General features: G+C 43.2%; 1 protein-coding gene across 4 annotated transcripts in view; it reads right to left on the bottom strand.

The window, feature by feature from the left end:
* Positions 1 to 16,619, bottom strand: part of EGF (epidermal growth factor) — a 163,300-nt gene that overhangs the window by 12,720 nt on the left and 133,961 nt on the right. Inside the window, exon 22 of one of the 4 annotated variants that reach the window (XM_033955427.1) lies at positions 2,132 to 2,795. The exons of 1 other annotated variant lie outside the window; for it this stretch is intronic. In XM_033955427.1, coding sequence (XP_033811318.1) covers positions 2,728 to 2,795 — 68 coding nt within the window. In that variant the 3' untranslated portion in view covers positions 2,132 to 2,727. Of the gene's footprint in view, positions 1 to 2,131; positions 2,796 to 4,610; positions 4,928 to 12,259; positions 13,076 to 16,619 lie in introns of those variants that run through there. 2 more of the 4 variants (XM_033955418.1, XM_033955453.1) reach the window with 2 other exon arrangements.

Here is a 16,619-nt window from a genome sequence, read left to right as displayed (position 1 = left end):
CAGCCACCTCCAATACATAAAAATTTTTAGGTAAACAGTCCTCTTCAAATCATCTCAGAAGTAAGACAAACCAAATGTATAGGATAATTCATTCATTTATTTTTCTTCCATACAGCAGAGATACTAGCATGTCCCCGACGGGACCCGTTTCGCTCAAATAGGGCTTTTTCAAGGGTTCACAGTGGGCGCTCTTTCTTCAGCGTCCTGCTCTCCCGGCAGATCTAGCTTTTGTGAAGTGAGGATGCTGAAGAAAGAGTGCTGTATGGAAGAAAAATAAATGAATGAATTATCCTAGACATTTGGTTTGTCTTACTTCTGAGATGATTTGAAGAGGACTGTTTACCTAAAAACTTTTATGTATTGGAAGTGGCTGTTCCTAATTGGTAGATTCAGCCATACATCTCCTTCTCTAACGGAGTGAGGTGGAGTTATGGACCTGTAATATTTATGCCCTTCAGATTTTCCTCCAATCCAAGGAATTTCTCCTACCATTATACTATTGGAAAGCTCTGAATTATAGAAAACTAGCTGATGCCCTGGCGTTGCACGGGTATTTAATTATAGCAATAGACACTGTAAATGGATTCAAATAAAGATACTTTATAGTGGTGAATGAAATTATTTTTTTACAGCTTTATAAAAAGTACAATATTCAAATTATAATTTGAAATATTTGACAAAATGAATACAATACAACTAACACAAAACTTGATTATAAACAACATTTTTAGTTTCAACACCAGGAGCAAGAACATATAAATTCTTGGGTGAACCCACCCTTGAGCAAGCAACATAGAGTTGACCATGGGAAAAACAGGGGGATCTTAAATCCACTCCACAGTATGTAATAGTCTGTCCCTGTGATTTGTTGATTGTTATAGAGAATGCAAGTCTCACTGGAATTTGCAAGCTCTTAAACTGAAAAGGAAGATGTGTTGCAAGTTTAGTTCAAATCGGGCAAGCCGTTTTTGCGTTGGCAGATTTTAACATTTTTGCCATTGACATGAATGGGTGAAATCTGATTTTCTGTTTGTAGCTCCGCCCACGTGTGCAGGAGGGCCCCAAGACCCCCAGAACATATCACCCCAGGTAGTGAGGGATCTGCATACCAAGTTTCGTTCAAATTGGGCAAGCCGTTTTTGCGTTGGCAGCTTTTTACATTTTTGCCATTGACATGAATGGGTGAAATCAGATTTTCAGGTTGTAGCTCCGCCCACGTGTGCAGGTGGGCCGCGAGACCCCCAGAACATATCACCCCAGGTAGTGAAGGATCTGCATACCAAGTTTCGTTCAAATCGGGCAAGCCGTTTTTGCGTTGGCAGCTTTTTACATTTTTTCCATTGACATGAATGGGTGAAATATGATTTTCTGTTTGTAGCTCCGCCCACGTGTGCAGGTGGGCCACGAGACCCCCAGAACATATCACCCCAGGTAGTGAGGGATCAGCATACCAAGTTTCGTTCAAATCGGGCAAGACGTTTTTGCGTTGGCAGCTTTTAACATTTTTGCCATTGACATGAATGGGTGAAATCAGATTTTCTGTTTGTAGCTCCGCCCACGTGTGCAGGAGGGCCGCGAGACCCCCAGAACATATGACCCCATGTAGTGAGGGATCAGCATACCAAGTTTCGTTCAAATCGGGCAAGCCGTTTTTGCGTAGGCAGATTTTTACATTTTTGCCATTGACATGAATGGGTGAAATCTGATTTTCTGTTTGTAGCTCCGCCCACGTGTGCAGGTGGGCCGCGAGACCCCCAGAACATATCATCCCAGGTAGTGAGGGATCTGCATACCAAGTTTCGTTCAAATCGGTCAAGCCGTTTTTGCGTGATCGCGGCACATACACACATACACACACACATACACACATACATACCTCCGATTTTATATATATAGATATCAACTTCTATAACTGGTAAAACCACTAGAGGCCTCCACAACACCATGCATGCCTATGATTATTCTTTTTCAGACATGGAAAGTTGCTACAGTAATGTTGGCGCCCTATAGAAACAAGTTTCCAAGTTTATTTGTCACTTGATATGCCATCTATCAATGGATAACTAAACAGTTTGCAATAATGTATTGTATAAAAAAAATCAATTAAAAGTTGAAAATAAATAACAGTGGATAACAAACAACTGAATACATACTGGATCCAATGGGAGTGAAGCGGAAGGAGATACTATTAAATACATCAAGATTGAAAAAATAAAAAAATTAAAGGAGGCGGAATGAGAGAAGGGGAAAGCACATTGGGAGGGTGGTTGCTTCTATGGAAGCATTTGTATTTCTTTGCCAAAGGGATGGCATATCCTGCTTAGAGGGTATCGTCTCAGGAGCTAAAAGCATCTTTGAACAGGAAAGTAAGTCAAATTGAGCATGCTTAAACATTGATGTTTATGTAATCTAAGAGTAAGAAGACAAAAATGTCTGCTCTTCCTTCACTTGCCTCATTGTCTCATTTTTATACTTCCAACTCTACACCTCATCGTAGCTGAGGGGGTGAACACCACGGCCTTGAAATTACTCTCTAGGGGCGATGTCATCACTGATAAGGGACCAGCTAAAATACCACCCAGAGCATTATGCAAAATGGACAGATTGAGAAAATGATGGCTCATGCAGGTGATATAGGCATGTCAAGTTTGAAACGGCTGAGCAAGCAAATAGCATCGGCAAGCAGCTGTGATCCTCACAGACAGAAGGCCAGTCCTGACAATGTCATTATAACACCAGTTCTGGACAAATTGCTGTTCTTGTACATTCCATGTCTTGGTTTTCAAGCCTGTTATCTGTGTGAGAATAAAAAATTAAATCTGTTGCCCCTGCACTTTTCACTTCAGTCCATTCATTGTGAAGGCAAATGTTATGCCATATGACAGTTACTGAGTCAATGTTAATAGCAGCTCAGCTTCTGTGGGCTGACCACGTTGTACATAAGTGTAGATATATAACTATTTAATTCTATTGGTTGCCACTATGTTAAACACTTTCCATATAAAGCAGCTTATAAGTCTTTAACCCATTCACTATTAATAACTTAAATGTAAATTTTTGTGTTAAGCCTTCAGAATGTGCCAACCACCAGCCCATTGATTCTTCGGCTGAGATATTTCATGGCAAGTTCATCCTCATCAGCAGTGGCGTACCAAGGGGGGGAAAGGTCCGCCCCGGGTGCAGCCTTAAGGGGGGTACACAGCCGGCCAGGTCCGGAAAATGGTCGATCGCCAAGGCAAAGTGAGTTGATCGCGGAGCCCATCCCGGGCTCCGTGATAGACTCACTTTGCCTTGGAGATCTACCGGGCCAATCAGCCTTCCTCTCCCCGACGTCTGCTGTCGGAGAGGAAGTTCGGGCCAGCCAATCGCTGCGGAACTTTCTCTCCGACGGCAGGTGAGGAAGGGAGAAAGATGGGCCTGTGGTGGATGGAGAGATTGAGAGAAGGGGGCAGATGATGGAAGTGGGTAGAAAGGGGAGAGAGAAGAGGTCAGATGATGGAAGTGGAGAAGGGAAAGCAAATGCTGAATGGAAGTGGAGAAAGAGAAAACATACTGGATGGAAGGAGGGATAGAGAAAAAGGACATATGCTGGATGGGGGTAGAAGATAGAGTTAGTGAGATAGTGGAGGGGTGAAGGAAAGGGGTGGCATGCTGTGGGTAGACATAGTGAAAAGAGGGCAACTGAGGACTGCATAGTAAGAAAGAATTTAATTTAGAAGGAGGCAGAAAATAAAGAAGGAAGACCAGAGAAGGAAAGGGAAGAGAGAGAGGAGAGAGAGATGCCATAGAACGGGGAAGGAGACAGAGATATCAGATCTGAGCGGAGGAAATGAGAAGAGAGAGATGCTAAAAACCACAGGGGGGAGGGTAAGAGAGATGAAAGGAGAAAGATGCCAGACCATGAGGGAACAGAGGGAAGATGATGGATGCCAGACCAAAGGGGGGAGGATCTAGAGGAGAGATGGAAGGGGGAGGCATACAGTTTCTGGAAGGGGCATTGAAGGAGAGAAGATGCCATAAAGGGAGGGGCAGAGAGATGGGAGACAGTGGATGGAAGAAAGGCAGTAACAAGAAGATGAGGAAAGCAGAAACCAGAGAAGACAAAGGTAGGACAAAAATTTTCTATTTATTACTTTTGGAGACATATGTCACTGTTTCTGTGGTGTTGCATTTTATGCAGAGTCCAGCTTCTTGCTGGTTCAGATTAACCTTTGTCTATGTACTGTATTTCTATTTTATCCCCCCTTTTACAAAACTGTGGAGCGTTTTTTAGCGCCAGCTATGGTGGTAGCAGCTCTGATGCTCAGAATTCTGTGAGCGTCAGAGCTGTTACCACCGTGGCTAAAATACACACTACAGGTTTGTAAAAGTGGGAGGGGTTAGTTTGTGATAACATATTCCATACTAGGCGAAGGTGTTTTCTGTGTTCTGTGTGTTCGAAAGACATGGTTTTTTGTTAGGATTGACGGTGTAGGATTGATCTGTACTGGTCTGGCTTGTTTAGTTTTACAATATGTAAGATGCTGCCTTTTCCTAGGTACTCATGTGTGACGTGTGGCTTGTTACTAAAAATCATGTTTTTTCATACAGATGGGGGGGGGGGGTGCCAAAAAATATGGGCCCCGGGTGTCACATATGCTAGGTACGCCACTGCTCATCAGACTTATTTTATAAAACCTTTATGATTGTGCTCATACATGTCTAAAGTGCTTTTCTTTGTGCAATAAATAAGCTTCTAAAATTTTTCTTATTCAAATGTTCAAAGAAACTTTTTACTTAGCTTTCATACTAGCTGATTGCATGAGTCGCTACTGGTTGACCGTAAACCGTCGGATAAGGACTTATCTGATCCAACATGCCACTATAGAAGTCTGGTCAGGATGCAGCGGTTCAACATTGAAGGGGGGGGACTTCTTCTTGATAAAGCCTTTGACGAAACATGTCGGAGCAGGTTAGAATATGTTGCACATAAGGCCATCAATATTTCCAAATGGGAAGCTGAGATGACATAGAGGTAACCAACAATTTAAATTATCTCTTCCTTCCAAAAAAGGGATTAAAGGAGTCAAGACTTTTAGTCAATCTCTGATCTTTAAGTTTTCTCAACTTTGGAATGATCTTCCATTTATTTTAAGCAGTTCCAGCTCACTTCAATTTTTTCGCAAATCTTTAAAAACTACTTTATTTGATAAACACTTTGAAAATTAATTTCTGAAATTTAGTCTTATCTTTTATGGTTTTTATTTAAGTTAATTATTGTAAACCGAGTCGAGCTTTCTTAGAATGATGACTCGATATATAAAGCCAAGCCATAGATTATATTAGATTAGATTTAATAGTCTCCTGATCAGCTGCAGAAGATAGAACACAATGGCATCACATTTGCCACAGGTGTATATTAATTTAAACAGAACCAGATTTAATTACTGTAGGTGAAACATCAGTGCAGCAAAGGAACTATGCTACTCACAGTGGCGTAGCAAGGGTAAGCGGCGCCCTTGGCGGTGGCACCCTTCTCCTGAGCCCCTTCCCATATCTTTTTATTTTCGGCACAAGCAACCACTAACTTGCCGCCCACTTCGGCTTCGGTGCTCTCTCTGACATCACTTCCTTCCCAGAAGTGACATCAGAGAGAGCGCCAAAGCTGTCGCAACAGCAAGTTCATGGCTGCTCATGTCAAAGTTTAAAAGGTATGGGGGAAAGGAAGGGGCGCGCACATGGTAGGGGGAGGAGTGGGAAGGGGATGGAGAGCAGCAGGGGTTCCAACGCCCTGAGGAAGACCACACTCAGGGTGGACCCTCTTCCACACACCCCTTACTATGCCACTGGATACTCATCCAAAACTTTAGATGACCAAGGGGTAAAAGGAGCACTCAGGGAAGACAAGGTCATATCAAAGAGATTAAGTGAATTCTTTGCTTCAGTTTTCACAGAGGAAGACGAGGGGGAAGATACCGGGGCCAGAAGTGATATTCAGTGCTGATGAGTGAGAGAAACAAAGGTCTGTAGCACTGGAAGATGTAATGGGGCAATTTGACAAATGAAGAACAACAAATCGCATAGACCGGATGGTACACATCCCAGAGTCCTGATAGAACTGAAAAATAAATTTGCAGAGGTTAGAAACATAGAAACATAGAAACATAGAAATTGACGGCAGATAAGGGCCACGGCCCATCCAGTCTGCCCACCCTAATGACCCTCCCCTACCTTTACCCTGTGAATAGATCCCACGTGTCGATCCCATTTGGCCTTAAAATCAGGCACGCAGCTGGCCTCAATCACCTGAAGTGGAAGACTATTCCAGCGATCAACCACCCTTTCAGTAAAAAAGAACTTCCTGGTGTCACCTCGCAGTTTCCCGCCTCTGATTTTCCACGGATGACCTCTTGTTGCCGTGGGACCCCTGAAAAAGAAGATATCTTCCTCTGTCTTGACTCTGCCTGTGAGATATTTGAACGTCTCGATCATGTCTCCCCTCTCTCTGCGCTCCTCGAGTGAGTATAGCTGCAATTTTTCCAGCCGTTCCTCGTACGGGAGATCCTTGAGTCCCGAGACCATCCGAGTGGCCATTCTCTGGACCGACTCCATCCTCAGCACGTCCTTGCGATAATGCGGCCTCCAAAATTGCACACAGTACTCCAGGTGGGGCCTCACCATGGATCTATACAATGGCATAATGACCTCCGGCTTACGGCTGACGAAACCCCTGCGTATGCAGCCCATGATTTGTCTTGCCTTAGATGAAGCCTTTTCCACTTGATTGGCAGCTTTCATGTCCTCACTGACGATCACCCCTAAGTCTCGCTCTGCTACTGTTCTTGTTAGGATCTCACCATTAAGGGTATAAGTCCTGCATGGATTTTGGCTACCCAAGTGCATAACTTTGCATTTTTTGGCATTGAAACTGAGTTGCCAGGTCCTAGACCAGCGCTCCAGTAGGAGTAGATCGTGCATCATGTCGGGCATTGAGTTTTTGTCCGTTGTGCTTTTGCCCACTACATTGCTTAGCTTGGCGTCATCGGCGAATAATGTTATTTTACCTCGGAGCCCTTCTGTCAAGTCACTTATGAAGATATTGAACAGGATCGGGCCCAAGACCGAGCCTTGGGGCACTCCACTGATCACCTCTGTCATTTCAGAGGGGGTGCCGTTTACCATAACCCTTTGAAGCCTACCTCCAAGCCAGTTCCCAACCCATTTTGTCAATGTCTCGCCCAATCCTATAGAACTCATTTTACTTAGCAACCTGCGGTGTGGTACACTGTCGAATGCTTTGCTAAAGTCCAGGTACACGATGTCCAAGGACTCCCCAACATCTAGCTTCCTCGTCACCCAGTCAAAGAAGCTGATCAGGTTGGATTGGCAGGATCTCCCCTTAGTAAATCCATGTTGACGGGGATCCTGCAGGTTCTCCTCATCAAGGATTGTGTCTAATTGGTGTTTGATTAAGGTTTCCATTAGTTTGCTCAATACTGATGTGAGACTCACCGGTCTATAGTTTGCTGCCTCAATTTTTGAGCCTTTCTTGTGAAGTGGAATGACGTTAGCCGTCCTCCAGTCCAATGGGACGCTGCCTGTACTAAGGGAGAGGTTGAAGAGCACGGATAGCGGTTCCGCCAATACATCACTCAACTCCCTGAGCACCCTGGGGTGTAGGTTGTCAGGCCCCATAGCCTTGTTAACCTTGAGCCTTGACAGTTCATCGTAGACACTGCTGGGTGTAAACTTGAAATTATTAAATGGGTCAGCCGAGCTAACCCTTGTCTGTAGCTGAGGGCCTTGCCCCGGCGCTTCTCGGGTGAAGACTGAGCAGAAATATTCATTTAATAGTTGTGCCTTTTCCGAGTCTTTTTCCACATATTCACCGTCTGGTTTCCTAAGACGTACTATCCCTCCCGAGTTTTTTCTTCTGTCACTGATGTACCTGAAGAATGATTTATCTCCCTTCTGGATGTTCTTTGCTAGAGACTCTTCCATGTGGAATTTAGCCTCCCTGACTGCAGTTTTGACGGCTTTAGACTTGGTCAGGTATTCTGCTCTAGAGTCTTGTTTCCCTGATTGTTTGTAAGAGATGAATGCTTTTTTCTTCTTCTTTATGAGGTCTGAGATCTCCGCGGTGAACCACTGTGGCTTATTGTTCATACGCCGTTTACTTACTAATTTAACATAGCGGTTTGTCGCTTCCTGTATGGTGGCTTTCAGAGTCGACCACATTTCTTCTACGCTATTGGTTTCTGCTTGGCTTTGTAGCACCTGGTGAACAAATTCTCTCATGTTCTGGAAGTTTGTGTCCTTGAATTTGAGGACCTTGGTCAGTGTGGTAGGTTTAGTGAAGCCTTTCCTAAGATTGAACCATATCATGTTGTGGTCGCTGGAGGCCAATGTTTCTCCCACCGAGACTTCTGTGACACTTTCCCCATTGGTGAGTAACAGGTCCAGTATTGCCTGATCCCTTGTTGGGTCCAACACCAGTTGCCTGAGACGTGCTCCCCTCAAAGAGTTCAATAGTCTCCTACTGCTGCCAGAAGCAGAGGTAAGTGTGTCCCAATCCACATCAGGCATGTTGAAGTCGCCTAACAGTACTGTGTCCCCACGCAAGGTGATATTCTCTATATCTCCTATTAACTCCATATCTAGGTCATCCTGTTGTCTTGGGGGTCTGTAAATTACTCCAAGATACAGGCATTTGTCCTTTCCTCTGGCCAAATTGACCCAAAGAGATTCCCCAGTGTACTGGACGTCTGCGATTCTTGTGACCTTAATGTCATCTTTTGTATATAATGCTACACCTCCTCCCATTCTGCCCTCCCTGTCCCGGCGAAGCAAGTTGTAACCCGGTATGACCATGTCCCACCCATGGGTGTCCGTGAACCAGGTCTCAGATATTGCCACCACATCCAGGTCGGCATTCCTTATTTCTGTTTCCAGTTCCAGGATCTTGTTACCCAGACTGTGTGCATTAACGTACATAGCCCTCCATGTGTTTTTGTTACTTCTCGCTTGAGCTACTTGGACACTATTATCATTATGCTCATAATTTGTATTCTCCCTAGACTCAGAACTATATCGTGTACTTAACCCGGACTCCCCAGATCCAGAGTTACAGTGTGTACCTATCCCAAATATGGAAGGGTGTGTATCCTGTGGGGGTGTTCCCGCGTGGGCTACTTGAACTCCTTTGGTACAATATGCAATGTGTGTACCCCCTCTGGACCTAGGATTACAATGTGTACTGCCCATAGTCCTGGAATTACCATGTAAACTCTCCCCTGACCCAGAATTGCAATGTGTACTCTTCCTAGATCCAGAAGTACAATGTGTATATCCTCTAGACCCAGAATTACAATGTGGCCCAGAATTATAATGTAAACCTACCCCAGACTCGAAATTGTGTATGCTCTCCCCTGACCTCAGCCTCAAAAAGGAATTGACAATTTAGCTCGTCAGGTTGGTTGTTTGTGCCCGTACCCTCCCCCGACTTACCTAGTTTAAAGCCCTGTGAAGTAGGCGGGCTAGACGGTGTCCAAGGACGTTCTTCCCTCTTCTGGTCAGGTGCAGCCCGTCTTGTCCCTGTTAAGAGGTCAATAGTGCTTACATACCAAATTATGTCCTAATTTTTTTTAAAAAAACAACCAACCCACAGGTATTTAGTTCAGCTCCTTAACTAGCTCATCTTGGAAGTCTAGTTTTCTAAAATCTGAAATTTGCATAGATTGCACAATCAGTGCTTCCATGGGCACATGCCATATAACTACAAATTCTTCAGACACTGTTCTGTTTGGCCGTTTTTTTCATTTTATAAAATGGCTACTTCTGCTAGCTGAGCTACAAAATAAATGTGTAGTCCTGTGTGCCTTTTCACTATTTCACAAAAAGTTCTGCATGTGCAAAAACTGAGCATGTGCAAAGTGCCAGCAGCAAGCCAAGGACAGCCCAGGAACACTGCCAAGCTCAGTAGGAGTTCTGGCCATCAGAGGGCTTCAGCAGCTGGGGCTTGGGGGATCTCTGTCAGCTAAAGGTTTTGTATTTGGAGTTGCAGGGGATGCAGAGAGGAAACTTTGTGCTCACCTACTTTGGGCTGAGGTGCACCCAAAAATGATGGTTTGGCTATGCTACTTTACTGAAGATTGGAAAGAGGTTACCAGTGCTAAAAGAATGTATCCTCTGACATGTCCCCAATGCACCCACAAGAAAAGAAGCATAACATAATCTTCTATAAACATAAAGCAAAGTATTTTTTGCCCATTTCTTTGTAATGATCTTCCTGAAGCAAAGGGTCACTTTGTAATCATTTTCTGTGAATTTACATTTTTGTACCTCTTTTTACCAAAACAAATCCCCCCCCCCCAAAAAAAAAACAACAACCAAACTTTTCTCATGATTCACGATCACCTGGCAACAGTTTTCATGCAAAAGCTACAAGCGATGAGATTTCCCCAAAAATTGTGGGCAGTCAATGGCGTACATGAAAAATAAAAATAGATCTTTCGTAAAATTCTTATATTTATATTGCAAATGCACAGGCGTAAGCATCTCTTCTTTTTGCTCTAAAGAATGCAGAATGGATACATACTCATACTATCGGGGCCAGTAGACAGTGGGTCCCAGTCCACTGAGGTCATTTGCACTGGGTTTTACTAAGCTGCAGCAGAGGTTTCTACCGCAGCCCAGAGTGCTAAGTGCGCTGACACTGCTCCGGTGCTCATAGAATTCCTGAGTGTCAGAGCAGCGTTGGTGTTTTTATCACTCCAGGCCACCGTAGAGACCTCTACCACAGCTTAGGTGCCCTTTTATTAAGGTGCGCTAACTGGTTTAACGCGCGCTAAATGCTAAGATGCCTATAGGAATATAATGGATGTCATAGCATTTAGCGTGCGCGCTAAATCAGTTAGCGCACCTTAATAAAAGGAGCCCTGTTGTCACTATCTGGCTATTTTAAAGTGTATTTTCAGTTGACTTAAGTCAGACCACTGAATCTGCAATCCTAAACTTAAATGGAAAAATTATTCACTTATGTACGGGAAATCTATTTGTCTGGATTTCAAGGGATTCCTTTCAAACCTTTGACTATTGCTTATCAAACAATTTATTTGAGAAGTTCACCATTTTGAGTGTGTTGATTCTATATATCCCTGCAAGAACTCTGCAGTCAATTCAATGGCCTCTCGTTCCATCACCTTTTAAAGTACAGCTGGAATGTGACCTTGAGGATTTTTTTCCCCCCCTGTAACTGCTCCCCACCTTATGGATTAATCTGCCACTCTATATTAGGTAAGAATTTTCTTTTAGTAAACTCAGATTTCTTCTGAAATCTTTTTACTGCGGGGAAAACGTTTCTTCTGGTTATCTGAACACCATTTATCTCAGCCTGCCCTTGTGGTCAGTTCAGTTATGGCTGATACATATCCTGTGTTCTTTCTGTAGTCAATTATTATTGTAACAAATTAGTTTCCTCTTCACCAGATACCATCACATTATATTTGACTCATGTATGGCTCACTGGTAGAGCTGCTGACTCAACACCCAGAACTTGTGAGATCAAATCCCAGTGCTGCTTCTTGTGACCCTGGGCAAGTCACTCAGTCCTTTAGTGCTCACCACTTTGAATGCCAAAGCCATAAAAAGGCGGTATACAAGTCCTATTCCCTTCCCTATCTGCCCATTTTTTTAAATGTAGCTTTTTCTAAACCACTTAGGGGTCTTGTTATTAAGCTGCAAAAGCACTAGAGTGTGCTTTACTGCAGGTTAACAAGGTACTACCATGGGACCTATTCAGGCATCCCATCAGTATGTACTTCCCATGCACTAAAAAAATAGATATGCACTAAAAAAAAATAGCATGTTGTGTGTTTGGAGGCAGAGAATAGGCATGCCCTGCACTAATTGGTTAGTATGCAGGCACTGGTGCACGCTAGTGCTGCCCGATTCAGGCAAAAAAAATTTTGATTTGATTCAATTCAGCCTATTGAATAGATTTTTCGATTCAATTCGATTTTCCTGCACATTTGGGTGTTTTTTTCAAACATCCTGGTAGGTTTATTTTGTAGCCTCTTCACCACCTTTGCCCTCTCCTACCCACACTGGCGCTTTGGTGTATACAAAATAAACAAACAAAAAAGACTTTTCCTCTCTCTGTTAAATCTTATCTCATTTGCGGTCTAACACCAGCTCTGGCAGAATACAAATTTCAAATCTGACACTTTGTAATCACCAACACTTTTTTCAAGGTATATTTGTCACATACACAATCACTAGTAAACGTTTATCTCTGACAAAATTCACACACTGTGTTGAGTAAGGCTACTGGTAATAATAATAACAGTTTATATACCACAGTACCGTGAAGTTCTATGCGGTTTACAAAAGATTAAGCGAAGGTACAAATTGATTGAACTTAAGAGAGGTGGAAGAAAGTGATTAATAAGTAACAATTTAATGAAAATGAGCCTCAGAAAAAATGGCAAGGCATATCTAACAGTCGCCAAGCCAATTTCAGCCACAAAAGCTGAGGCACATCAATCATAGGCTCCTCTTGCCACTGGGACCTACCACTGTAAAAAAAAACTTCAAATGTGAGAAAAACCTGTGCCAGTCTCGGTTGCAGAGCAAAAAAATATCAGTACACATCAACACAAAACAGTGTGTAGAAACGTGGTCATACAAAAAACACAAAAATACAATCAAGCCAAGTACTTAGTTGGATCCAGTTGGGGCGCCCTACATCAGAAGATTGAAGGTGGGCTCACTTTCCCGGTAGATTCCACAGTTCACTGTCTGGCACTCCACTTTCATTAATCCGTCCAGCCACTGTAGTTGTAAATCCTATATGCTTTCTTCTCGCAGCTTCACCGCAAAGAATCAGGAATACTTTTCACTCTGGCTGCCAGCCACACCTCTCACAGCTTCCAACCGCCAATCCAACCATTCATACCACAGCTTATTTCAGTACTATCGGCCCATGGTAAGAGACATCTTTGACAAGAATCTTGTTTCACTTTATCACGCTGCCTCAGGAGAAAAGGGCTCATAACAAAAAATCAGAAGCGTTTCTTCCATCATCACAGCAATGGCTCTAGAGTGGCAGACAGATTTAAACTCATATTCAAATATGTCAAATGCATCATCACAGGCACATGATCAACATTACGCACAGGAATTAAAGGCACAAAGCCACTGCATAGTTCAATAACGGCCTACCATTCAATGGTGTTGTTAAGTCCTCTGGGTTCCAGTGTTTGTAGGGTATAAATCCAGAACTGTTCTCTCTGTCTTAGCTTTTTCTTAAAATCCCCCCCTCTCTTACCCATAAACAGTTGTTCTAAGACAAGACATCTCAATTCTTCAAAACAGTGTTTATACATGAACGATTTTCAATCAAATGAGTTTTCAACATTCTTGAGGTCTGGCCCACATAGATATGATCACATGGGCATCTTACAGTATAAATCAATCCAACTGACTCACATGAGGTGTTATCTCAACTTCAACCTAAACCCAGTTCTTTCCCAGTAGAATTCATTACATTCCTCTATCACCTCACAAATTGAACAGTGGTTACAATTTGTAAGACCCCCTTCTTCCCTCTGTCTTATTGACCACACATCCGATCTACTAACCATGTCCACCACATTTGTATTCCTTGAAAATGCCACTTGGTATTGAATTTGAGAGAGAACTGGATGTACCTCAAGTAATGACAGATGTTTACGTATGGCCCTAGCAACATAGTTAGACGAGTTGTTGAACTTCAGAAAACACTGCATAGTGTTATCCACAGTAGATTTCGTTCCAGCTTGAAATAACAACTCACAATTGTTACAGAGAGCCCTTTTAAAGGCCTTATGCACAGCAGCTTTAGGATACCCTCTGTCTTCCAGTTTGCTCTTCAGATTCCCTACAGCTTGCTTATATGTTTGTGTTGAATCACAAATACACAGATATCTTATATACTGAGAGAATGGAATACTGTTTTTTACATGTCTGGGATGCATACTGTCAAATGTAGGCTTCACAAACATTACACATTTCACAAAATTATTTTTTTTCTACCTTTTGTTGTCTGGTCATTATTCAAATCATGTTGGTCTCAGGCTCTGGTTGTCTTCTGCCCATTTGGAGTTTCCTTCTTTCTCCGTGCTAACCATCCATCTTCCATCTCTGTCCTCCCCTTCCGGCATCTTTCCTTTTTTTCATCTCCATCCCCGCAGCTGCAGTGATGGACCCCACCATCCCCAGATCCTCCATCTTATCTTTTCTCAACTACCCTTTCATCCAGCATCTCTCCCTCTTACCCCATCACCCCAGGGTCCACCAGCTCTCCCTTTCTCTTCCCAATTACCCTCCTATCCAGTATCTCTATCCTCCACCCCCATCCCTTGTGTCCAACTTCTCTCCCTTTCTGTTCCTTCCCTCCCTAATTCCCATTGTCCACCATCGACCCATTATTTCTTCTCTCCCACCCCAGGTCCAGTAAATGTACATCTCTTTGAATCTCCCTTCCCTCCCTCCCTTTGTGTACTTCTACACCAGCCCCCAAAGGGGAAAGTGCTGTAGTATCCTTCAAGGATCGCTACAGCACCGGCGATCCTCTCCGCAGACTGCAGTAATTATCTAAAGGTAAGAGCGGGAGGTCAGGGGGGAAGCCGGAGGATGCTGCAAAGAGCGCCTAAGCACTGCAGCACTTCCCGACTGACCCTCCCCCCTCATCCCCTAAAGCAGGAGCGGCAGCGGCAGTGGATGGCCAGCAAGAGGCAGCTCTGCCGCTCCTGCTTTAGGAGACCTGAAGGCACAGGGAGGAGGGTTGGTCACCGAATTGGCCAGGCCGATTTTTTTTTTTTTTTTAATGAATCGATTCAAATCAATTCACCCAAAGTAAATCAGTGAATCGATTCAAATCGGAAATTGGGCAGCACTAGTGCACACTGACCAATTAGTACAGGATTACCAAGGGAACCCTTACCACCTAGAAAATAGATGGTGGTAAGGGCTCACAAGCTAAGCACTTGGCCATTAATAGGAAAAAGCTAATTGCAGACCCTGAAAAGTGGGCTCAGTGTGCAGGGGAAACCCAAGTGCTAAAAATAGTGCAAGCCACTTTCTAGAGCAGCATTGTGAAAGGGCCCCTTAGACTTTTATCAGATTTTCAATATATCAAATAAAATTGAACCTTGATACAGTTAGGCCTCACCACTCCCTAAACGATCCCTCTCACTGGTAAATGCATAAAGTTTAACTAGACAAGGAGTTTTAGACCTACCTGGGGCCTTCTGGGGCCTTCCTAAGAGGGGACCCACTCTGGTGTCGTAAGGTGTGTCTTCTTGCTCGCAAATGCATTTTGCAAAGCTGGACTACTTCAGAGCCTCCCTCTTTTTGGACCTGGAGATCTTTGGTGCATAATTTGGCCACTTGGGAGGCTCAAGAGGCAGTTAGTTGCCCTCGCCGCAGACATCGTTTTTTGCTGGTCTGGGGAGTCTATTTGGCTTCCCTCCCTCCTAGTGGACGTAGTCTCCTATTGAACTGTCTCGCTTAGCTTTGTTGCTATGCACCATACTAGCTACCGGGATCGGTCGCTGCAGGCTTCCCCTTCTTTTTTTTTTCTTTCTTTCTTTTTCTTTTGAGGGGAGGGGGGGACTTCTTACAGTAGTTCCATGGGCCACAAGAGTACGGACCTATGGGATTTAGTGACCTCTTGGTCATCTTTTGTGTGTTTATCGGGGGTGGGGGGAGTTGGGGTTTGGGGGGGTTTGCTGGTAGGGTGGGGTTGGGGAGCTGAGGGGGGGATTGCTGCTTCTGTTTTATTGTTTATTCAACTACGTTGTATTGTTGGATGCTGGTTCTTTTGTTTTGTTATGTTCCTTGGTGTCTCTTGTTTGGTATTCTTAATAAAAAAAAAAAAAAAGATTTGAACATAACTAGACAAGGAGTTATCTGGATTTAATTTAATACAGTGAGTTATAGCCTGTCATATCACATAGAATCCAGAATAGGTAACAATCAACTAATAAAGATACAAAAAAAAAACCAACAGCAAATACAAACCAACAGCAATTAGAAAAAGAAATGCAATAAAATAAATACTAATTAATAGTTTGCTATTTTTATTGTGATTTTCTAAATTGCAATCTATAACACATATACAAATATAAATTCAAAAATCAAAACTATGAGATTTTCTATACAAAATGTTTAAGAGAATATTCAAATAAAACAGAATATAAATTCTCACTTTGGCCCTCCTTTAATTAAGCCATTTTACTGAATGCTCCAACGCTGCTCTGATACTCATAGAATTCCTATAAGTGGCGGAGCAGTGTTGGAGCATTTAGCGCTCTGGGCTGTGGTAGGAATCTCCACCACTGTTTAGTTAAATGGGGGGGGGGGGGGGAGTGTTAATAGGTAAAATATTCCACTGTGATTCTGTCTGATATGAAAAAAGTTTATCATACTTTTTGATTGAATAGGGTTGGGTTGTTAGGTTTTTTTTGTGTTTTTTTACAGAAGGAATCATTAACCCCCCCAATTCTATACATAGAGCCTACATTAGGTACTGCTAGGTGTCCTAATTGCAGCCAACTAGTGATGCCTAAGTTCAGGATCCACGCTGAACTTAATTTTTT

Source organism: Geotrypetes seraphini, chromosome 1 (assembly GCF_902459505.1).
Source record: "Geotrypetes seraphini chromosome 1, aGeoSer1.1, whole genome shotgun sequence".
Lineage (NCBI taxonomy): Eukaryota > Metazoa > Chordata > Amphibia > Gymnophiona > Dermophiidae > Geotrypetes > Geotrypetes seraphini.
This window is presented reverse-complemented; position numbering and strand designations above follow the sequence as displayed.